Here is a 23621-nt window from a genome sequence, read left to right as displayed (position 1 = left end):
CTTCATCATTAATATTAAAAACAACTGAGTTAATCATGCTCGTTGTATAAAAACCTTCAATTGAAAAATATATAAATCAACTCAGTAAATCACGTTCAGATAAACAGCTGAGCCATTAATAGTGGAATCAATTCAAGGATTTAAATACTGACACCACCTTGTTTCATCTGGTCTTGGAATAAAGTACAAAAAGTATCTTTATTAGAAGTACAAAACACCTCAAATCAGAAGAATGTTAGATTACAAAACTGCTGGTCTTATTTGTTTTATTTCCTTCATCCTCCTGTCTTCTATAAATCTTTTCTTGTAAAACGTGTCCTCGTGTGATTCACAGAAATTTAGTCAATGAACATTTCAAACGGGTGAAAACTGAAAACACTCATTTTATTACAACATGCACTTGAAACACAATACATTTTTGGAGAGAAACATGTTTATATTAAGTTTCTGCCTCGTCTTTCACTTCTTTTTCTTCACAGACGTCTTTCTCCTGAAAAACATAATCGTTTTAAGCGTCAGTTTGAGGGAAGTTGCTGCTGCTGGGTAGAAAAACACAATTCACTGTTTAATATCGGAAAACCTGAGGACTTCATGTTTTACTAACCAATGGTTCTAAGGCTGAATTAAAAAAAATCTGAAATTAAAATCTTACTTCTTTAATTTCAAATGATAACAGTAAAGGAGGGTTGTTTTTCCACATGAGTAGAATGTTCCTGACGGTGTGAAAATATGTTTTATGAATATCTATGTTTTTTGGGGGGTTGATTAGTTTTAACCAAAGGTGTATGCAATCGTGTATCTGGAAATACAGAATAAAGTAGGACAAAGCAGGACCAATGAGGACAAAGCAGGACCAAGGAAAGACATGAGCGAATGAGGCGATGAAGCACCTGGTTTGATTCATCCTCCCTCTCCTTCCTTCTCCTCTGCTCCATCTCCACCATGCTGTAGAAGTCGTTCTCGGCTCTGATGATCAGCTGATCAGGACTCTCCTCTCCCTCCTCCTGACCTCCTTCCTCCTCTTTGCTCTGCTCGGATCGACTCCTCTCCTTCAGGCGAATCTCTCTCTGCCGAGACTCCAGGATCTTTTCTCGCTTTGTCTCACGCTCAAACATCTGGAAATACAGAAACACAGTGATGCCTGAGAAGTTTCAGCTTTTTCCTATTTCACGGTGGAACCTCTGGGATGCTCCACAGGTGCTCCTGCTACAGTAACATCTGTAATTTACAGTAAACTGTCCAGAGCTTCACTCCCTGTGTTGTGAATTAAGCCGTTTTTGAAGCTGTAACAGTTTCATCACTTTTTCTCCGAGGCCACATCCACATGGGAATTTATCAAAAGATGTTTCCCCTCCTAAATTCTGCATCGAGAAGAGGGATTGGATCTGATGCAACTATCTTTCAATATAGTGAAAGTGTAACTGTAGATTTGAGTGTAGAGCACTTCAATGTGCTCTACAAAGGCAGCAAAATAAAACAGACCACAGCAATTAGGTATCACAAATATTAAAAGAAGATACGTTTTTAAAGATTAAATTCAACAAATTTAAAATGTCAGGTATAATCAGGAAAGGCTGTCTGATAAAGGTTTGTTCCAACAAGGGATTTAATTAATTTAAATTCACTGACCCAACTGACTCAGCTGACCCTTTAGCTTTTAATCTGGAACACCAGACGACCTCTGCCTGAGGATCTCATTGTACGTGCCAGCTCATAAAATAATAAAAGGTCTGATATGTAGCTTGAAGAAAAGCCATGGAGACCTTAACAGTTTTAATTACTAAAACATCAGGGGGTCAGTGTAAGGATGCTGTTTTAGTTAAGGCGTGATGAAATAAAAGTATGTAAAATCTAGTAAAATGTACTTTTAGCCTTGCTGTGTTGCTCAAGAGTTAAAATGCTGTCTAACCATACACAAAGGTTCCTTGTATCAGGTTTGATTCTAATCCAATAATAGACCAGCAGGTGGCAGTATTTGTTTGGTTATGTGGTCAGGTCCAATTAAAAACAATCTCACTTTTGTTTGCATTCAGCTGCATAAAGTTTCTGGACCTCCAGCTCTTAATCTCAGAAAGACAGCATACGAGGCTCTGTGGGTCTAACTGCCAGGTACAACTGCGTGTCATCAGCATAGAAATGAAATGAAACACCATGCTTGTTTATGATGTGATCCAGGGGGAGCATGAAAATAAAATTGGACCCAAAACCCAACCCTGGGGCACACCACTAAAGCGCCTCATGTAAACAAAGGTGCACACTTGGACCTCACAGGCCCAAACCTAAGTGTTCCCTCTAAAAATGACAGCACTGACATTGAGTTTCTGAACATCTTCACCCTAGACGCAGTTTTCCTAAAGCTAAGATTAGGGAATTAAACATGTATCTGCAGGTGTGTCAGTGTTTCTCACAGCAGCCAGTAGATTCTTCTCGTTCTTCTGGAGCGTCGACAGTCCAGAGCAGATTTCTAGCAGCGTGGCTTCGCCCTGCTGAGAACCACACGCCACCAAACGCCCGTTATCCTGAATGCATAGGCTGTTCAGAGCCTTGTCACACACCTAAGGACAACCAGGGACAACAACGAACAACAACATTAATAACAAACAACAACATTAACAACAAACAACAATGATATTTACTTTTTATGGGGTAGATAAGAGCACCTTGAGACTGAGTGTGGGGTCGTTCTGTTTGAAAAGGATGTCCCAGACGTCCAAGACACCGTCCATCTTTACTGTGAAGAAGACAGAGGGTCTGACTGGACTCCAGCAGGCATCTGTCAGGAACGACATCTGATATCTGAGGAAACAAAACTGGATGTTAAAATCTGGTCTAAGTTTGACCCAAACTGAGCAGAAGGTAGAGTGGAGGGTCTGAGTCCTACTTGGTCCACATGATGGATGATTCCTTAATGTCCTCAGACCAGATTCGAGCCGTCCAGTCCCCCACGGTGAGGAAGTTCTTGGGAAAGAAGGGATTCCTCTGCAGGGCGTAGATGGGTCCGTGGTGACCATCGTACGTACAAACAATTTTCTCCGCCGGTGTCTTTGCCTTCCTGTTACAGGAGACGACGATACCCTGCTCTGTCCCCACCATGAACTTAGTGGGCTGCAAAGACATAGGACAGAGTAACAAAGACAGAAACACAGGGTCTGAGATGAAACTGCTAAACCTTTTTTTTCCTGTTTCTTTTAAGCTATAAGGACTTTTCTCTTTTTTCAAATCTTTTCTGGGTGTTGGTAAAACCAAGAAAATCTAAGTTATCCATTATTGTGTTTTTGTCTGCATTATCTTTCTTTATTTTTGGAATATTTACATTTACAAAACATTTATTGGATATGTTTACCATTTTATTTACATCATAAATGTCTGAATTGTTTTTGATTATATTGCATCAATAACTTATTCCTCTACTTTCTGATGACAGCTGCTTTTGATTGCTCTGTGTGATAAATAGATATTGCATTCCTTTGAATCTTTATGTTCTAACTTGGCAGAAATCCCATCACTTTCTCAATGAGATCTACAACCATCATATTCATTTACAGCTGGAACTAATCTCAGTGTACAGTACATTGGTGGATCCTGGGCAGCGGCCAATCTCAGGGCCAACATACAGAGAACAACTGAACTAACTAAAAACAACCATTCACTCTTATCTTCTTACCTAACCCTATTCTCTTTGTCCTTGGTCTGTGGGAGAAACTCCACACAGAAGGAATCCGGCCGAATCAGGATTTGAACCAAGAACCTTCTTGCTGTGAAGCAACAGTGCTAAAGGACAGAGTACATGGGGGCCTTGTCACATCTTGAGCTCCATGCTGGGTAGAATAACAGAAACTCACCATGGTGGCTTCAAATTCCAGTGAGACGGCTCCTAAAGCCCGATTTAGGTTCCCCTCCCTGCCCAGGTCCAGAACCAGACGCTCTGTGGGCTCACTCAACTTGCGAACATCCCACCACAGTACCTGACGGATAGAGGAGGAAGTATTTTTTAAAGATAAGTTCCCTGGTCCTATTTAGGCTTCTTCAGCCTGATATGCTTATTCAAACAATCATAAGTCTACCTGTCCATCCGTGGAGGCAGAAAATGCATCAGTTCCAGTCTTGGACTGCAGCCAGACGACTTTGTAGACCGGGTCCCTGTGACTCTGCTCCACAGAGGAAAACTCCACAGGCTGGCTGCCTCTCCGGGTGTCCCAGTAAGCTAAAACCAACACAGTTGCATCTTTATAAAACTTGTCACAGACAGAAAATCACTGCCTGTCAGTCTGGACCTGAACGTACCGATCTGCCCATTGAAGCTGCCTCCTACCAGAGTGTGTGAATCTTTGGGATTATAATCCAGACAGATAAGTGGAGATGTCGGCTTGAGTGTCATCTCTGGTCTGTTTGGGTTCTCTGAAACATACATCATTCATTTGTGAACAGACTGAAATCTGTGGTGCTTTTGAATTCAGCTGCTTTCTCACCCACCAATGTCCCAGATGTAGGAGTCCAGGCTCATGTCTTTGGACGTTTTCTGGAACTCGAGGCAGGAGTAGGCGGCTGCCAGCTTTCTGCCGCTGTCCGGATGCCATGACAGACCAGTAATGGTACGTTTCACCTCATTAGGATCTCTGTAGGCACAAAGGAGAGGGATTGCAATGAACAAAACAACCTCAGTGATCAATCAGTCACCGTCTGTACATCAATTTGTTGAGAGTTGCACCTAAAAACGTTGATGGTCTTGGCGGAGGGTGGCTCCTGAATTTCCTCCTCCTCCTCCTCCTCCTCCAGGTACTCCTGGTAGATGTCCACAGCATTGTTCTGTCTGATGCAGTGCTCCATTACCTGCACCAAACCAGGACATTACATGGTGAAATCATACAGTGACATCACAGCCGTAGACACGTTCCTCTCATCTGCTGACAGCCACTTTACGCACAGTGAAAGTGAATAAGAGCAAAGCAATGAGGATTCAATGTGGACTGAGGTGAATGTGAATTGATATGGACGGGGTGGGCTGAGATAAAGTGGGTGGATGTGGACTGAAGTGAACTGGGTGGATGTGGATTGATGCGGACTGAGGTGGACTGAGGTAAAGTGGGTGGATGAGGACTGATGTGGACTGAGGTAAAGTGGGTGGATGTGGACTGATGCGGACTGAGGTGGACTGAGGTAAAGTGGGTGGATGAGGACTGATGTGGACTGAGGTAAAGTGGGTGGATGTGGACTGATGCGGACTGAGGTGGACTGAGGTAAAATCGGTGGATGAGGACTGTTGTTGACTGAGGTAGAGTGGGTGGATGTGGACTGATGCAGACTGAAGTGGACTGAGGTAAAGTGGGTGGATATGGACTGAAGTGAACTTGTTAGATGTGGACTGATGCAGACTGTGGTGGACTGAGGTAAAGTGGATGGATTTGGACTGATGTGGACTGAGTTGAATGTGGATCTTACACTGGCCAGCTGCAGGACGCTGTTGCTGTAGCCCTCATCTTTTTCCACCTTCTTCCTGAAACGGATGGTTTGCTCCATCTCCTCAGGGTTGACATCTTTGGGCCAGCCCCCCTCCACATGATTAATCCCACAGCTGTTGGACTCAAAGCGCTCCGTGTTCACCTGTAGAATTGTACTACTTAATACAGATGTAATCACCTATCATTTGAAGGACATTAATTAATCTCTCCAGGGGTTGACCGGCCATGTCTAGTCACTACTGGTGTTTCCCTGGGCTCTGTCCTGGGGCCCATTCTGTTTATAATCTACATACCTCCTCTCTGCATATCTTCTGTAAATTGAACAATAAGGATGGATGACACCCAGCCCTACCTGTCCACCAGACCTATTCCACACTTTCTGAAACTCAACAGTGATAAAACCCTTGGTTCTCCTTATTGGCACCAAATCCACCTGAACAAATCAGAACGTGTTTCAGACGAGTGTGTCTGTCCCACAGTGAGTCTCACCTGGTGCTCTGACATGTCGCAGCCCACCTGCTGGGCCTGCTCTCTGGGGGTTTTCAGGATGAACTCCTGACCCAGACTCGGGTCCGGGAGTACGTCCACCAGCAGCTCAGCAGGCCGGTCCGAGAACAGACACTGGCGGCCGAGCTCCCCGCGGAGCTTCGTGTAGACATGGACGATCTCCATGGAATCTCTGGTACCGATCCTCTGGTCCACTGGTCCACCGTGACCCGCGGGAATGCTGTGCTCCGTTTCTATAGTAACGGTGGCGAAAAACCGAGATGCGTTCATGACCCACTGTAACGCTCCGTTCAAGATGTGGAAATACAACTCAACTAATGAAAAAGCTGTAATATAAATCAAGGGTTGTATATAAATAACAACAAACATACTGTAGCATCCGTACATGTTAGGCTCCGTTAGTAACATGTACATATAATATAAAAAAAGTAGATGAGTAAAGAAAATGTCACATTAGGGAAAAGCCCGACTGGAAGGTGCTGTGTTCTTGTTCACGTGGTGATTTCACATGTCAGTGAGAGAAGTATAAAGTCACAACGATTCAGTCATTCACGAGCTGAATTATATTATGATACAACACTGTTCGTCTTCCGCATGCGTCACAACATTGTGTAATGCGACATCTAGCGGTGATACAGTGCAAAAGTTAAGAGCGGAATTGCCTCAATAATTTAAAGTTTCGAGCCGCTGTAAACGCACCATTTCACCGTCCTCTGTAACCCGGAACAACAACAGTTTACAGAGCGACCTCGTGTGTGTATCCATCTCACTGTAAGGAGTGTGTGTTTGTCAGTATTCTGTGTTATAAAAATAGTTACAACCTAGACAGACGCAGATAAAACCGGTGTTTCTCTATGGCTTCACGTCTGAGAGCTGACATGGCTGATAATCAACCTGTGATTCTGGATGGAGGACTAGCGACTGAACTGGAGGCACAAGGAATACAATTACAGGTACAGCTTACTGCTCCATACATAAACACCGGTGTCTAACCCCCCAGCCAGCAGGGATTTCACATTTAAATATGTATGATCTTATTATGCAGGTAGGCTGCAGTGCACAGGTTCATATTTATAACCAGCTAGTTTATGTTATTAGGCCAAAAATATCTCTATGCATTTTAGTACACTTACACGACGTTGTCAGACTCACAATTCTAGTCAGAATTATCAATTAATTGATTATTAATAATCAGAACTGCCCGACCAAAAATGTTGTGGGCGGGGCTAAATTCGTCTGGCATCCAGGCTATCAGATAAAGGTTCATCTTTATAAATTCAAATGTAGGATAATGCCCTTTGTATTCCTGCTGAGGTGACCAAGTGAACACTGTTGGAACTAACTGATCATACTGATATGGCATAAAGCTGTGTTTCAATGGAAATAGTAGAATGACATTTTTAAAAGAGCTATTCTCTAAAGTGTAAATCTGATTTAGGAGCATTAGAAGTTAGAATGTTAATATTAAAACTTCTAAATGATTTTAAAATATCTGAATGAACTGTGTAAATATTGATAAGAAAAGGTAGCTGAGCTGTAGAGTACCAGTAAAAGTACTCACTCTGCAGTCAGAATGGCTCTGTCAGTGCTTTATTATTGAAAATTAAAAATTAAAAAATGCTACTTTTTAATGCTATTTCCTGCAGTACAACTACTATTACTCTTTAAAGCAACTACAGCTGCTGAAATTTGTTTAATGGAGACAAGATATAAAGTAATACAAAATTGAAATGTCAAGTATGATGCTGAGCCACTTATTCTTTACTTAGCTTCAGTAACCAAGCAAGTACAAAGTAGTAACTTTTCAACTCTCTGATACATAGCTTCATGCGTCGAGTGATACAGGTTCAAAGGTTGTTTATATGCAAGTAGATATGGCTGGGCAATAAACAATATCATAAATTATATCAGTAGCAATATAACAAAGGTTCAATACATCAATACAATTCTTATGCACAGTGGGGAGGTATAATAAATCATTGATCGACCTCAGATTTGTAAAATATTTTGGCTGTTTGTCAAGTTTTTGTCATTCTCTGCTCATAAAGAATGACAGAAGTCGCTTTGGATAAAAGTGTCAGCTAAATAAAATGTAATGTAATAAAGAAGAGCTGAAAACCACAACCTTCACTCTAGGGCAAAATTCCGTCTAAAAATTTAAGAGAACTAAGTCATTTGTTTGACTGATATGAACAGTTTTAACTTGATATAATTTCTGCCCATATCGCCCAGCACTACACACCAAGAAATCCAACTCTGTATATAAAAAAAGGGATTAATAGTTTTATATCATCAGTGGTTTAAGATATAGACTTATGTTTCTTGTGTGTCTCACACATAGGGAGATCCTTTGTGGAGTGCCAGACTGTTGCACACTAATCCCCAGGCCATAAGAGAGGCTCATTACAGGTGGGTCCACAGGAAATAGAGCGGTAGCAGAGTCAGTAGAATAGAGGTGTATAAATAATAATCAACTGTAGAAACAATGTGTTTTCTATTTCTATTTTACTACAGTTTCCTGCGCAGTGGAGCTGATGTTATCACCACAGCCACATACCAGGCAAGTATCCCAGGGTTCGTCACTCACATGGACGTGAGCTCTGAATGTGCCAGAGAGCTGTTGATGTCTGGTGTTCACCTGGCCAAAGAGTCCGTGAAGAGATTTGTCTCTGAGAGCCCTGCAACAGGTACAGACTAAGACACTCGGAAATCCTCTGAGCTGTGTGCTATTTGAATGTTGTGATTTGTTTATCTCCTCAGAGCAAAGATGTCCCCTGGTGGCCGGCTCTGTTGGACCATATGGGGCTTTTCTGCACAATGGTTCAGAGTACACTGGGGCGTATGCAGAGAAGATGAGTATTGAGGCGAGTGGTTCTTCTTGCTGTGCTCATACTGGTTCATTTAAAGTCATTACGGATGCCGTGTGAAGTTGAAACATACAGGACCTGAATGGTACCTACACTAGTGCATAGCTCCCCCTTCACACGATTGTCTAGTTCTTATAGTAGAAATAAAAGAAAAGAGAATCGGTCCTACGTGTTTTATTTGTCATAAAGCATGGTTAAAGAAAGTGCAACACATTTCCTGGATCTGCGCGTATATTATGTTATACAGGAAGTGACCGACATAAATGATGTCAACACAGCATCTGAAGACCTGTTTCACATTTCTCACACATATGTCACCACCAAACATTAGGGGTCAGTAGGAACTAGTTAACTTCAAAAACATAAAGTGATTTAGGGTGCTGAAAGACCAACATTAAAACAAAGAGTAGAAATAAATTCTTAAACAATTGGCACAATAAATTTAAACAAACATACTGGTGCATAGCAACATGTTCTCAAACAAAGGGATTTCCTTGGATACAGCCACACCTTAAACAATCTCCCCTTCACACCTCCTCCCCTTGCCCAGACCCTGACAACAACCCTGACCTCACACAATGGGCCTAATTCTTTCTTGAGATTCATTAACAGGGTTCCTCCCAGGCCCAGGCCCCTTCCAACAAGTTTCATTTATTCTGTATTTTTGATTTTAACCTCTTTGGTAGAGGTGACTGTAACTTGATACTAGTGTAATTAACTTGATTTTAAGAATCTCAGGATTTCTTTTTCCCCCAAAGGAACTTAAAGAATGGCATCGGCCACAGATTGGTTGCCTAGCAGCAGCAGGAGCTGACCTCATTGCTTTTGAGACAATCCCAAGTATCAAAGAGGCAGAGGCTCTGGTGGAGCTTCTCAGAGAGTTTCCCAACACCAACGCCTGGCTCTCCTTCTCCTGTAAGGTAACCTTGTACATGAAGAGTATAAAATTAATGTTGATCCATTAGAGTTTTAAAGTGACTCACGGTCTGTACAAATACTCTCAGGATGGGAGGTGTATATCAGACGGCAGCCCGTTCACAGACGCAGTGAAGATTGCTAACAGATCCCTACAACTGGTCGCTGTAGGAGTCAACTGCTGCTCTCCAGGACTGGTGGAGCAGCTGCTGGACTCTGCAGGCTCCCTGCTGAGCCCAGATATGAGCTGGGTGGTGTACCCCAACAGTGGAGAGGAGTGGGACACAGAGCAGGGGTGAGTCCGAAGTCATGAGCTGTGTCTCAATTCAGGGGCTGCATTTAAAGACTGATTCCGTCTCCGCGGCAAGACTGTCTCATTTTAAAGGCTCCTTCAAATGCAGCTGAGAAATGAATCCTAACATCCAAAAGAAATAAAGGATCCTTCACGGCCCAACCTATCCCAGGATTCATTGGGCTTCAGTGACAAACCATTTTCAAAGAGGTAATGGGACTGGCAAGCGATGATCCTGATACTCAAGCACGTTAGGATCAGGCTCTATCTCCCTGGAACAGTTCACAGTACACGTGTTAAAAAAACAAGGGGCATTAAAATGATTTCGTAATGTTCAACTCCAGCTCTGTTGCTAGGCAACCATATCCTTTTCTGTAGACCAGACCGTCTCATCAGTGGGGCCCACGGAGGAGGTAATCTTTTTACGCCAAGTAGACACATCCCCGAAGGATGCAGCCCCTGAATTTGAACAGCTATGACGTTTTAATAATAAGGTCACAGCTTTAACAGCCTCTGTATTTTTATCAACAGATGTGACATAATGTCAAACGCATATAGAGATTAAGGAAAAATTGGGCTCTTGTGTAAAGGCAATGTTTTCCTCACCACCATAGTAGCTAATTACCCCTGTATCAGTCAGTCTGCGTTTTAACATTTCATCTATTGATTGAAAACAGATCCCAAACCAAGAATCTCTTTCCATTTGGTGGATAAGAGACTGAGAATCTCTCCATGAAAATAATACAGCATCTTACAACAGGATAGTCAGGAAATCCATTAAAGGAAACCTGAGATACATAGATAATGTTAGTGAGGCTGCTCTCTGACTTGTTTACTTATTTTAACTCATTTGTACCCAACCATGCTCTTTGCGGCTTCATATTTAGGATAATAGAGAGTAAAATATTTCATGATTCTATGTATCAGAATATAGTTGAAATCAAATGATCAGAAGAAATCTAATTTAACTGAGGCCGGTGACTTTCCAATGAAAAATCCTATATATCGTTCAGATTTCTTTCAGTCTGTCTTTCGATTTTCTTGACTAGATTCCATCCAATCTACTTTCAACTTGCTTGGTGTGTTAACATAAAGTCTTTTTAAATTTTTTATTCGAAACAAAATTAAAAAAAAAACAGACTTGAGGCAGATAGTGCAGTAACCAGCGACGTCTCAGAATGTGGATTTGTGAGGATGTGAATGGCAGCAATTTCCCTTAGACTTTTAAAAACAATGCCACACACTAACAGACACATATTCACGAACCACAATTTGCCTCATAGGGCTCAACAATCTGTACAAGGTGCGATATCCTCTGTCTTAAAACTTTGACTAGGGTTAAGAAAAACATACTTTTAGTTACTATACATACAATTTTACTTTTCCAATGTGCACAGAGGCACACAACAACATCTGTTTCTTTTTCCCTACAAAGGTGGATGACTCCAGGAAAAGCATCAGCATCAATACTTGAACTCAGTCATACATGGATGAGGCAAGGTGCCTTCTTAATAGGTAAGAAGAACTTTGTTCTCTTCTCTTTTGTCTTTTAAACTTCTCCGAACTGCAATTACTCCACTAAACAAGCCCCATGGCATATTTGCACTATTGCACGTAATTGCACTACTGTTTTTTCTTCAGCTGTATATATATATTTAGATATATATTTATTTTCTATTTTAAATTTTTGATATTCTATTTTATACTATTTTATTCAAATTTCGTTTTTTTTTGTTATTAATTCTTGAGCATTGTTAGAAGAGAGCCAGCGACTGCTTAATGTTATCACTGTGCATTTGATGATAAATTCTTGAATCTTGAATCTTTGCATCAGTCTTTCACTCTGAAGAGCTTCTCTCTCTCTCTCTCTCTGTCCATTAGGAGGCTGCTGCCGTATTGGTCCTGCTCACATTAAAGACTTACGACAACATTTAAAAGGAAGTTGTACCTCTGCAGCCTCTGCAGAGTGACTGGACTGAAACTGTAACAGTGATTGTGACAAAGACAAAGAAGTCTGTTCTGGGAGTTTGTAAAAACCTTCATTTATTGTAAAATAAATTAAATATACCACTACATCAAAACCAGTTGGGAAAACGATGACATCTGTATTGGGACAAAGACATAGAACTTCTTGGTAAAAGTGTAAGAATAAATTAAATGTTTACATAAACAGAAAAAATAAAACCATGTAGTCGTTCACATTTTGTGTCAAGGTGCGTGAAGGATTCCACCTTCACTTCTGTACAGAATCCCGTCTTTTAAAAACTGGAAGGGTCTATGCAACCATCTCAATGAAGGTTTCACTAAGCACAACAGCTGCTTTAACAACGTTTGGGACTGAACGGAATATCCACTGATCTAACCACTGTACGTCAGGCAGAAAACAAGCCCACTCACTGTACCTCTACAATGGAATATGAAGGGATGATCTTTGATCTGAATTCACAGCTAAATATGTCATTGTCATGTTTCCTAAGACAGCATGAGCTGAATATAATGTGCTCTAATACAGTATCAAAGCAGGGAGGTAAAGACAATGTGACTGAAACATAACTTAACACAAAGAAAAGGGTTTGATCGAATGAAAATAATCTTGTAGTGTGACTGTCACATGGGAATGTAAATACACAGGTGGACAAAATAAAAGTAACACCTTCCAGTGCTGTAGCCCTGTGATACTCATGCTTTAAGAAGTGTTGATTCACTGATCTTCATTTTTAAGGGTTCAATGCTTGGGTCAGGAGATATCTACTGTCTCTATTTAACACTGAAGTATTCTTCTGTTTGCAATGCGTCACCAGGATTTTAAAGAAGGTCTGCACTATTTGAAACTGATGCTTAAGCATCCAGACAGCAACCATCTGTCCTCCATGGGGCTGCAAGGTGTCGTCCGCCGCTTCGAAAGTCAGACAGTAATAGTGCAATCGATTTAAAACGGCTCACAGGTGTAGCTAATTGTGTAACTTTGACTTGCATATGGTTGCTGGTGCATCAGTCCCCAGTTTGCAGACCCTCACCAACACTAGCTTCCACAGAATATTTGATTAAATTCAATGCAAACTAGGTTAAAACTTCAAGCTGACAGCTGAGTTGAATCTAAATCTAAAGTTAATACTAAAAGAAGAGAAGTCTGGTGTTATTTTGTATTCTTCTTGTTAAGAACAAATCCCAACATTTATCCTCCGAACAAGAAATGCTTGTGTATCCAGAACTCATGCCCTTTTACACAGAACTCTATTATTGCTCAGATATTATAAACGCTAGTTCATTATAACAAACTTATAAATCGTAGTTTATTTTTCCATAATGCTGTGGGGGGGATAACCGCAAGAGCCTTAATTGTATTAATCCACTTCTGTTTAAATATAGTTTGATTAGAAACTGCAAGGCCCAGTGGTGTTAGGACATTACGTTTTGAAACCATATATTAGGGTTGCATTTTTAAACATTAACATCCTCTGTATGAACTTATGGGTTTTGAGTTCAGTGCCACAAACGGGGTAGAGAAGCCAGAACGTACAGACAGATGGACTGATATTGTTTTTTGTTTTACATATATTGACGATAAACTACAGAAAAACTCTAGACTTTTTCTGTAACTGTATCTTAAGGGTACAGAATTGTGTTATTTCGTCCTCCCGTGTTTGTCCCGCGGAGACTTTTCAGTCTGTGATGTCTTCTTGGAGGTCGCTGTCAGGGGAGCTCTTCTGTCTGTACTCTGTGGTGTTGGACAGGCGTTTCCAGCTTGTGTCTTTCTGACTTCCCATACTGTGCGAGCGTCCCAGGTGGGCCAGGCGTTTACTCGACGTACTCTCCTCCGTGTCCTCTGGGACGTGTCCGTGGGCCCGCTCCGTGCTGGAGGGGTGAAAGTCGTGGCGCAGGTTCTCCAGATTCATTGCCCAGGGGCCGAGCTTCTGCCAGTTCACCCTCTGGAACGCCATGATGCAGTGCAGGTTGCCACCCACCTGTGTGCCAGGGAGAGTCTATTAGTTGTATCCTTCATGTGTTTACTTAAAGAACAAACTTTTTAAAACAACAGATGTGAGGGGAGGAACCTTTTTGGTTTTGCGCTGCTGGATCCCCCTCTCTGTGTGACGAATGTCCAGGTATTCTGGGTTCTGTGTGTTGAGGTCAGTCACAATGTCCAGCCACCTGAAAAGAGTGGTTTCATGGTAAAGAGCGTTAGGGTGACCGCCTACTTTGCTCCGCCAACAGGATTTTTGGAGGTTGTGGTAGACATTACAGCTAGCTCTATCGATAAGAAACATCACTTTTACACTTGGCTTTTATAGGATTTTATAACCTCGTTTCACAATCTCATAGCTTGTGGTAAGTCTACCTTGGATAGTTACAATATTAGGGCTGGTAATCAGAATCTGTTCTCAGAAAATGTATGGGATTTTTTTCTTTCCAGAACCATACTGCTGTTGAGCTATGTTCAACTCAACAACAGTGCTGATAAACTTCAGCAGAGACTGAGGAGAAACCGAGCTTACTTTTTACAATGAATAGCTGGGTGTTTCCTGCTGGGCTCTCCGATGAGGATCCAGTGCTCCATTTCATTTGTGGGTAGAGGGCCCCTTTGCACAACAGAGAACAACTTGTCTGTTTTAAAAACTGATATTCATACAGTGTTTATACAGTCAAACAGTTAAACAACTATATAACATCAAATTCAAAGGTTGAGAAACAGATCAAAGTTCATAAAATATAGAGCTCAGACAATTCAAGGAGAGAGAGGCTTGACTGTGAGAACATTTCTCAATTGTGTTGACAGCAGAGCAAGTGGTCTCTTGCACACATGCAGACAGCACGTGACGATTTCAATGACCAATGTCTATTAATTTCCATAAACTTTCCAGGTCTGTTTTTTTCAGTCTTTTTTCTGTAACTTCGGAGCCATCAGGAGAGAACTGGGTACACGAGCGGTGCACAGACAAAGCATGAAGGCACTTCGCAGAAGTCTAAGCGAGGGGCAAATCACTCTTGTATGAGAGAAATTATATATCTGCAAACTCAATATGCTCAATGGAAGAACTGCATAGGTCCTCAAGCAGACAAATTTCATGAGGGGCTGCTGCATTTAATCACTAACCTCTGCCGGCTGACACTCTTAACAACACATATAGCCATATAGAACACTCATAGCTAACATGACAGGCAGATATGGCTACCATAAACCACTGTGTCCCTGTCTGAAACATCAGACAGAATAAGCTACAGCCGTGTCTGTGCCACCACCGTGGACAATCCCTCAGCCCAAGGAGAGCACTGCGCAGTGAGACAGTCGGAAATTAATCTAATGCCCCCAGACACATTGCCCGATGGATCTGGAGCATGATGACAGAGCTCAGTGAACAAGGGGTTCCAGCTTAAGCTCAATAAATATGATCAAGCTGTGTAGAACAGAACCTGCAGGACTTGGATTGGAGGGTTGTGGGTCCGCCTACACCGTCCTTATGGGACACGGCTGGATGAGTGGGCCGAGTTGGTTCCATAGATGGGGAATTGACCAAACCAGTCTGCTCAGCTTCATCCAAATCCCCAAATTGTCCATTTGAGACATTGGTAGATGGCAGCTTGTTCTATGTCCAGGTCAACTCCGAAACAAAGTCTGGGAACATAGGCAAGAGGTTCTTCACCAATGTCGGCTCAGAAGGAAAAGCCACAACACAACCAATTTGTCAGCTGCATGGCAGCATTGAGAGTTCAACAATGTGTAATTTTGGCTTACTGACCCAGTAGCAGCAGTATACTGGTCCAAAGTCTCCTGTTGATGTAATGATCTTCATGATGAGCAGTTAGCTCAGGTTGTGGTTGGGTATCGCTCACCATGGAATCAGGCTCAAGCTTAAATAACCCCTCGACAACTAACTAACTTCGATCTGGAAGTAGCTATTGTTGAGAGATGTATATAAGTGCAGGTGGGACCTCAAAGACACTATCATAGGTCACTCAGGGACATAATATACCATACTTTATGTGTTGTACTAAGTGAGGGGCAAAACAACTAATTGATGATTCACAAAACTAATCAACACTCTAATGACAATAATCAAAGGTGGACCTACCTGTAAGCTTTTGCTGCTTTGAGTGGTGTAGCTTCAAAGCCCACAGGGCAGAAGTAGTGGTTCTGGCAGTGGTAAATGTAGGCCATGGACTCATCCTTCAGCCCTTGGGTCAGCTTCATCAACGCTCCTTCCGCTGAAAAGATTAGACAAGTTATTACTTGTTTAAGCTTTAACCAGATATATAACGGGGGGGAAGCTGTGGGACTAACCTGTTTCTCCTGCAGTCTTGTGTTTTCCATGGGGTTTGTACAGAATGTAGGAGCAGCCTCGCATTCTGAAGTTTTCGTTGATTTGTCTGAACCACCTGTAAGATCAAATGCATGGATTAAGGAGTTGGGTATGTTTCCTGAGATGGAGTGGATATTTTAAAAGGGCAAAGGAGACGTTGTGTACCGCATTAGAGTAGCGTTTCCGGTGAAAGGACCAAACTTTATTTCTTCAAAAGGCGGCAGAAAGCCAAGAATATGCAGAGCCTCCTCCTGAGAGATGGGTGGGAGACTGGCAACACAAATAATGGTGCACATATTAATAAGCAACTGCAACTTCAGCGCAACAGAAAATATGCAAATCATCTCACATGATACCAGTTGAAAAGGAATCCAATCCAGAACAATAGAACAGAACAACCGGTTTCAGATCACGCTGGTTTCGATCTGTCGCATCAGCAGTTGTTTGACGGGTTCTACATTTTTGGACTGAAAGACAGGAGTGTTCTGGCATCTGAGGGAACAGCTGTTGATCTGGAACTGGAGTAACAAGAACTGGCTCATGTCCATGGTGCATTTAATTGCCTTTTTTTCATCGTGTACACTGACAGCTGCAGAAGGTGTAGGGACGACAGTTACCATGTCAGACTCTCAGGGAACACTGTGTTGCTATCTCCTTCAGATCCAGAGCAAGAGATTGTCTGTGCTCTTTCTGCTTTTTAACTGGTCCGATGACAACATTTTTAGAGTTGAATGTATCCAATTCAAAAAACATATTGCTAATATTAGAAACACGCAATAAACAACATTTTTGTTTCTGTTGCATGTTAGAGACAGAATCAACTCGCCTGCTCGCTGGTGAATTCTGCGGAGAATCTCCTGCTGTGAACAGGGGTTAATTAGGAAATTATCAGATGTTTATTACCAGGGGGCTGGACAGAGGCTCTAACTTGGCCATTTCTCACCTTCAAGAAGTTATCCGAAGTTTTGTGCACGTCTGAAAAAAGCTACAGAGGGGGTTACTAAACAAGAGAAGAGCGCACTATTCTGAATTATTTTTAACTCAGTTCACTTATTCCTCGTTGTTTTAATCAGTTTGTAACTGAGATTCCTTTTAATTTGCTGGTGTGAGTCTGACACAGTCTCGTCAAGAGCATCAACTTTATTGAACTTTAAGTTCTGTTCAAAGCAGATCAAACTGAGGGGTGTGACTTATTTTAATGTCAAGGAGGAAACCAATGAACACACTGTACCTACCTTACTTTGGCATGAGCTGCATTTTAATATGATATTGATAACACAATGTGCAGCTCACCTTCCTGCCCCCAAAGTGCTGTACAAAAAGTTCCAAACAGACACCAAAGAGGAGATTCCACAGGAAGTCTTGTACTGGGGCCGACTGATGCAATACCTGAGATAATGAACAGATCCACAGAATAAACCATTATATCACATTAACAATGTGATGTAATATTGTCCTCTCCAGTATAAAGCCTCTAAAGAATGACGAGTGAAAACAGTGCATGTTAAACCAACTGCCTGACTAAATCAGTTTTAATATAACTCCTCTCCTTGCATTCTCCAGTACAAGTTATGGTTTCCTGCATTTGCATCTGCAACTGTTTAATGTGCATTAATTTAAATGTTTTGGAAAATTACCATCTTCTGAGGTCGAGCACCTTTCGCTGTTTGATCTCCTCCATGGAGGCGTGAGGAGGGATGTCTTGCAGATTGCGGCTGGGTCTGTCTGATGACTTCATCTTCTTGGTGCTGCATTTCTTCACATTGCCTGAAATGTAGTGTGAGATTATCTTACTGACAAATTTGACAAATTTATATCACAGGCTTCAGTTAGGAGATCTTTCTTACTTGTTCTTATTTTTCTCATAAGCACGGCATCGAAGTCTACTGTGTCGATCTCCCAAGCCAGAATGGGTTTGGTGTTGCCCGAGGACACTTGTTCCATTTCATAGTCCCCGTCTGATCCCACATGGGCCCCACAAGAGCTGAAGTCAACTGAGGGTTTGGTCTTCATCAGCGTGGACCCATCATCCTGCTTGATCTGTACATCGTCCCTGGCTGTGCTCGGGGGACAATACACCGAAGCAGCCTGGTTGAGGAAAGCATAGTCTGAGCAAACTGTGTAGAACTTTTCTCTGGAGTGTGTGACCGGGCAGTTCCACGGCAGTTGGAGCTCGACGCTGGAAGCCCTCCTCGCTCTGGCGGCGTCCCGGGCCAGCGAGCTGATCAGGCCGCGGCCCTCCTCCACATCAGCTGTCCTCTGCTGCCCTGATGGCTCTTCTGGCCCAGACAGGTTCCCTCCCTGAACATCTGATGTATTCGGCATTGAACAGCCACTTTAAATATATGATGGGTGGGAGAAACAGCTGAAGCTGACTGGGATGCTGAAGTGATAGCGGTCTCTTCTGGGGATGAGAAGAGAGGCATTTATAAAAAACAGTGCAGAGATTTAAAGGGATGATATTGAGGAGGTGACAACAGTGTTTCAACACACATCCCAAACACAATCCAAGTCACAACCCGGAATATCATTGTTTGAACTTACAGTGATGTTAGCTAAGATAAAATAAGACTGTACATCAAGTCATTTCTTGTTCCAGCTTGCTCTGAGGTTACAGTAACACACTTTAAAATACAGACAATAAAGCAATATAGAATTATATATGAAGTGTATTCACAGTAAATGCAGAACTAGTGTCTAATAGAAATAGCAATAGAAATGACAGAAATTAGCAAGTTACTTGAAAAACTGAACCAAACTGGCAGTTAAGTAATGAGGAATATTGCACATGGAATAATATAGTGTGGGGGAAAACGGTAATTCTGCAGATGAATAGTTATATCGTACTTATTTAGCACACAAATAGTTGTGCATATGATAAGTTATATCATAACTGTATTACAGATGAGTAGTTATATTGTAATTGTAATACAGATGAAAAGTAATATTGCAGATGAGTAGTCACATTGCAGAGTTGGCATAGGAGTCTCTGGCTATCAGTGGTCCTCCCTGCAGAGGGGTGAGGTCTGTGTCGCTCGTCGGTGGCCTCAGTACCACTGGGGCTGTTATGATGTGACACCACGCACGGGGACGAGAAGCCATGATGCTAAGTAGGACAGGATCACACAGCATTGCCTCTAACCTACAATATGTCACACAGTGAGGAAGCAACCTGCTGCTATTGTTGTTGTTATTGTTACTGAACATTAACAGACACCTCACCTGTGACGCCGCTGTGCACTGGTAAGCCTGTGTACAGCTGTTACGTCTCCTTCGCAGCGAGGAGCGAGGTGTCACGACAGAAAGTGTCTGTGAGCCGGTCAAATGTCAAACTCTGCTCACGCGCGTACAGCTCGGTGCACATGAACGTGAAACATTCCACCATGTTAGTCCTGCACCGTCTTGCTGCTGACACCGACTTCCTGCTCCGCCGCACGGACCGTGCCATTCTGTCCTCTGAGCAGGGTTGTTCTGGAGCAAATCAATTTGGTAATGACACTGAAAACACATAGCTGGAAATTTATGTCAAACCCAATCTTTAATTCACATATTCACAACGGTAAATGGAATTATTGTTCAATTAAATCTAATTAGTAAAATGGACGGCATTTCCTCAGCCCGTTTACCCCCCCTGCTCGAAAACAATGGACCGATCCTGGTGTTCCAAAGAAGTCCCTGCACTCTCAGAAGAGTCTCATTAAACTTCACTTCACGCGGGAGGTAAGTGACACTGTAAACACTGTGATCTGACAGCTGGTCGCAGCTCAAACACGGGCTGATCCAGCGGGACCCAGGGGAACAGGTGTTAGTCTCAGGAGACTATTATATATTACACTTCCCTGTCACTTTGACTACACTGGGCTGACTTGATATTTTAGACTCTGTGATGTGTATGACAGAGGTGGAGGAGGAGGAGAGGAGGAGAAGGCAAACATGAACGAGGAGGAGAAGAAGAGGAAGAATGACTATACCAAGAAGAAGATAGGGAAGAGGAGGAGTAGAAGAAGACAGAAGGGGAAAGATGGAAAAGGGAGGAGGAAGAGAAGTAGTTGATATAGTTGTATTAGTTTTCTCTAGAGCAGCTGAAGAAACACAGGTTAATATTAAACCATTAAAAACGATCACATTTGACTGCTGCTGAAACGTTGATTCATCAGTTTGCCTCAATACATTTCAGGTGAAACACGGAAGAACAAGACACCTCATGACCACTCGTTGCTTTATTAGTGATATTTTTGACAGGAGATCATTCTGAAGGGTATTCACTTTCATCGATGCACGGTTTTGACAGTGATTTCTGAAACTTGAATCCTAGAGATGACCATGGCAAAGAAACTGGTGATCATCGACACAGACTGTGGCATAGACGACGCTCAGGCCATCATCATGGCCTTGGCAGCACCGAACCTCCAGATCCTGGGCTTCACCTGCGTGTTTGGAAACGCTGCGGTCGACAATGTGTGACAGAATGTTTTGAGGGTGCTCTCCGTCTGTGAGCGTGAGGAGGTATTTTCACTGAAGACACACGACATTTAGTCGAATCAACCTGAACGGGAGGGATAGAGGATCCAGGATCAGGAGAATGTAAACATTGGTCATTTTAACACTCATCAAAAAAGCTCATTTTGATTAGTATATAATATGAAAACTATTTTTTTTAAATATGTGCATTTATAACCCTTACCCTAAAAATATGCTTATTTTCTTTATTCAAGTTCTACATATTTGGTGTTATTTGTTCTTACTTTTGATTATAGTCATTTATAATAAAAGTTTAGGATTAAGCTGTCAAATACAAAGCCTCAATCACTGGAGTTATCAAGGGTTTGATAATGACATCTTAAGAATCATATATTTATATCAGATTTTTTTTATTTCCTAATATCGTTGTCGTCATCAGCCCCAAAACATCTATACTGTACGGGCTCCATTTTCAGCTAATCTGGCTCTGGATCATTCACTTCAGTGATCACAGGAAGATAACAGCTGTAGTCAGACAATTATTTACTCAAGTAAATAAACAATAGAATGATACTTATTAACCTATAAAGCTTTTAATGGTCCTTTTGGTCACTGTAGTGTTCAGGAAGCAAAGTGAGTTGATTCAAACATGGTGACATTTTTAATAAGATTGCATGAACAGTAGGGGTTAATATGTCAACAAAGAAATCCAAGTTAAAACTGCACTAATGGGAACTTTTTGTCCTGCAGATTCCGGTGTTTCGAGGCTCTGGCGTCCCTCTGGTCATAGACAGTACCTCAAGTACTGACCACTTTGGCAGTGACGGACTTGGAGACGTGATTGAAGATAAAGATCCACAATGGGAGGAGAAAATCCAGAAGGAGCCTGCAGCCAATGCATTGATAAGACTGGTGTCTGAAAACCCGAACCAGGTGTGGGCCCCACTGTGATCTGCCTGTAATCTGCAGCTGCCCTCTGGTGGTGGTGCACTACTAAAACATGCCTTCTACAGGTCTCCTTGGTCGCCCTCGGCCCGCTCACTAATCTGGCACTGGCTGTCAGACTGGATCCACGCTTTCCCCAAAAGCTCAAGGATCTGTACATTATGGGGGGCAACATGGAAGGTAATACCACGACATGATCACAGTGTTTGTATTGCAGACATGCAGGGATCAGTAACGTTTCTTTGTCTTTGTAGGAATAGGAAATATGAAACTGTGTGCAGAGTTCAACTTTGCGATGGACCCAGAGTCAGCCTTTATTGTTCTCGAAGAGTTTCTCTGCCCTACATACATCACAACATGGGAATATGCGTGCAGGAACGGACTGACATGGGTAAGATGTATAGATCTTAGTAAGCCTGTCTGTCTGACTCTCTCACTTCCAGGAGCCGGGGACTTCAGGCTAAAAGGACGTGAAGGGGCCTATATCCAAAGTTCAGTCAAGTTCACAATTTTCAAGGACCCATGGTCAAGGCTCGCTGATAGTTGATGAGTTCACACATAGCGATCGGCAACTTGCAATTGAGTGTTGATCTGGGTCTTTGTCGTCGATTAGCAAAACTTGATAGCAACTGGCTAATCTGGCCAAAAATCTTAAAGAATGATCAAGGTTTCAGGGGATTTCCTCCCATGGTGTTATTGCAGCCTCTGTACATCGTATCTGATCATAGAATTTAAAGAGGGTCTCACCGCAGTCTCCATGTTGCTATGGACTAACTCAATCAACCATTCCCTGTTCCAACGCCCCTGCTTGCTTTAACCTGATTTCACTTGTGCAGGACTTCTTTGAGGAGTTGATCAATCAGGATGCACCAGCCGCACGCTTCATGAAGATGATAACATCCAAGTGCTGGGCCTACTCCAAAGAGGCTTTGATGAACAAGAGAGACGTGTACTTTGGATCGTGCTTCGTCTCCTATGATGCCTATGCGATGGCCGCCTGCATTGACGGCAGTGTGGTGACGGAGAGCATCCAGTGTCCCGTTCGCGTGGAGCTGCAGGGTTCCATCGCTCGCGGCATGATGGCACTAGATCGCACCAACATGCTGAAGAAGAGTCACAGTGTGTTTGTTATGACTAGGTGTGATACTGCCAAGTTTGGTCAGCTACTAATGGGGTCTCTTAGGCAACCATGTAAAAAGTAACTTTTTTGTATACAGATATGTAAATAAAGCGGTTACACCCTTTTTTGTTTTTTGAGCACGACATACAGAAACATTTTAGAAGTTCAATCAGTGAATAAGTGAATAACTAAAACTCACTTTTCCCTGAGTTAAACAACACTGCTTCTACTAAAGTACAGCATGCCATTATTATTTAAGTCCATGTATGCCGATGTACAGTATGTCTATATATGTAAGTGAATGTAGATATGTATACATATGTGCACATACATGCATACTTTTATGCAGTATGCTCTACACGTTTGTATATAAAAAGGTATTACACAGACGCCTGAGCAGAAACCATTATGCAACAATGACATGTATACGCTCCTCAGGTTCGGTGTTCGGGTGCAGGGAACTGGCTCTTCTGTAAATTAGACTGTGCTTTTGATTCACAATCAATGTACACAAACCAGTGAATTTTATAGATTATGTGTCAATGGGAGGTAATGCTTTACTTCACTTCTGTAACATACCTTAAGTACAGACACTAACACAGTGAATAGTGACAATCATTCACTAACCACCGCCTACATATCCACACCTCGTTAAATGAAGTGAAGAACCTGATAAGATCGGGACTGAAAACTTGTTGATTCTGCCCTCTAGTGTTTGACTGCTGAGGTGCACTTTCCACACCAGCCATAGTTTTT

At 42.3% G+C, this 23621-nt stretch overlaps 4 protein-coding genes across 6 annotated transcripts; 2 read left to right on the top strand and 2 right to left on the bottom strand.

Moving 5' to 3' along the window:
* Positions 1-171: 171 nt before the first annotated feature.
* On the bottom strand, positions 172-6179 carry dnai2b (dynein, axonemal, intermediate chain 2b). The gene is made up of 12 exons (XM_062394754.1): positions 5949-6179; positions 5440-5601; positions 4709-4830; positions 4474-4616; positions 4285-4398; positions 4065-4204; positions 3843-3965; positions 2882-3105; positions 2661-2796; positions 2409-2555; positions 891-1115; positions 172-490 (listed from the first exon to the last, which is right to left on the bottom strand). Exons 1-12 carry the CDS (start codon positions 6129-6131, stop codon positions 440-442), a joined length of 1770 nt encoding a protein of 589 aa, XP_062250738.1. The 5' UTR covers positions 6132-6179; the 3' UTR covers positions 172-439.
* A 499-nt stretch (positions 6180-6678) lies between these two features.
* On the top strand, positions 6679-12703 carry zgc:172121 (uncharacterized protein LOC337599 homolog). The gene is made up of 8 exons (XM_062395505.1): positions 6679-6919; positions 8308-8375; positions 8481-8653; positions 8727-8830; positions 9592-9753; positions 9838-10043; positions 11476-11555; positions 11922-12703. Exons 1-8 carry the CDS (start codon positions 6821-6823, stop codon positions 12008-12010), a joined length of 981 nt encoding a protein of 326 aa, XP_062251489.1. The 5' UTR covers positions 6679-6820; the 3' UTR covers positions 12011-12703.
* Positions 12064-19794, bottom strand: LOC133960702 (basic immunoglobulin-like variable motif-containing protein). 3 transcript variants are annotated; one of them, XM_062395502.1, is made up of 11 exons: positions 19562-19794; positions 19305-19445; positions 18187-18743; positions 17977-18106; positions 17633-17728; positions 16505-16609; positions 16321-16415; positions 16112-16244; positions 14537-14620; positions 14096-14192; positions 12064-14005 (listed from the first exon to the last, which is right to left on the bottom strand). In XM_062395502.1, the coding sequence occupies exons 3-11, from the start codon at positions 18662-18664 to the stop codon at positions 13703-13705; spliced, it is 1521 nt and encodes a 506-aa protein (XP_062251486.1). In that variant the 5' UTR covers positions 18665-18743; positions 19305-19445; positions 19562-19794; the 3' UTR covers positions 12064-13702. The 3 variants fall into 3 exon arrangements, with proteins under 3 accessions (XP_062251486.1, XP_062251487.1, XP_062251485.1); XM_062395503.1 differs by lacking the exon at positions 19305-19445 and having other exon boundaries at positions 18187-18740; XM_062395501.1 differs by lacking the exon at positions 19305-19445 and having other exon boundaries at positions 19562-19793.
* Positions 19795-19944: 150 nt separating this feature from the next.
* Positions 19945-22989, top strand: si:ch211-201h21.5 (uncharacterized protein LOC555526 homolog). The gene is given in 6 exon segments (XM_062395504.1): positions 19945-20059; positions 20655-20845; positions 21551-21733; positions 21814-21925; positions 22000-22136; positions 22582-22989. Coding segments are annotated over 5 exon segments (987 nt in total). The 5' UTR covers positions 19945-20059; positions 20655-20656; the 3' UTR covers positions 22948-22989.
* The last annotated feature ends 632 nt before the right edge of the window (positions 22990-23621 follow it).

The sequence above is a fragment of the Platichthys flesus genome, chromosome 9 (genome assembly GCF_949316205.1).
Source record: "Platichthys flesus chromosome 9, fPlaFle2.1, whole genome shotgun sequence".
Lineage (NCBI taxonomy): Eukaryota > Metazoa > Chordata > Actinopteri > Pleuronectiformes > Pleuronectidae > Platichthys > Platichthys flesus.
The sequence above is the reverse complement of the archived record's forward strand: the minus strand, read 5'-3'. Positions and strand labels throughout refer to the sequence as shown.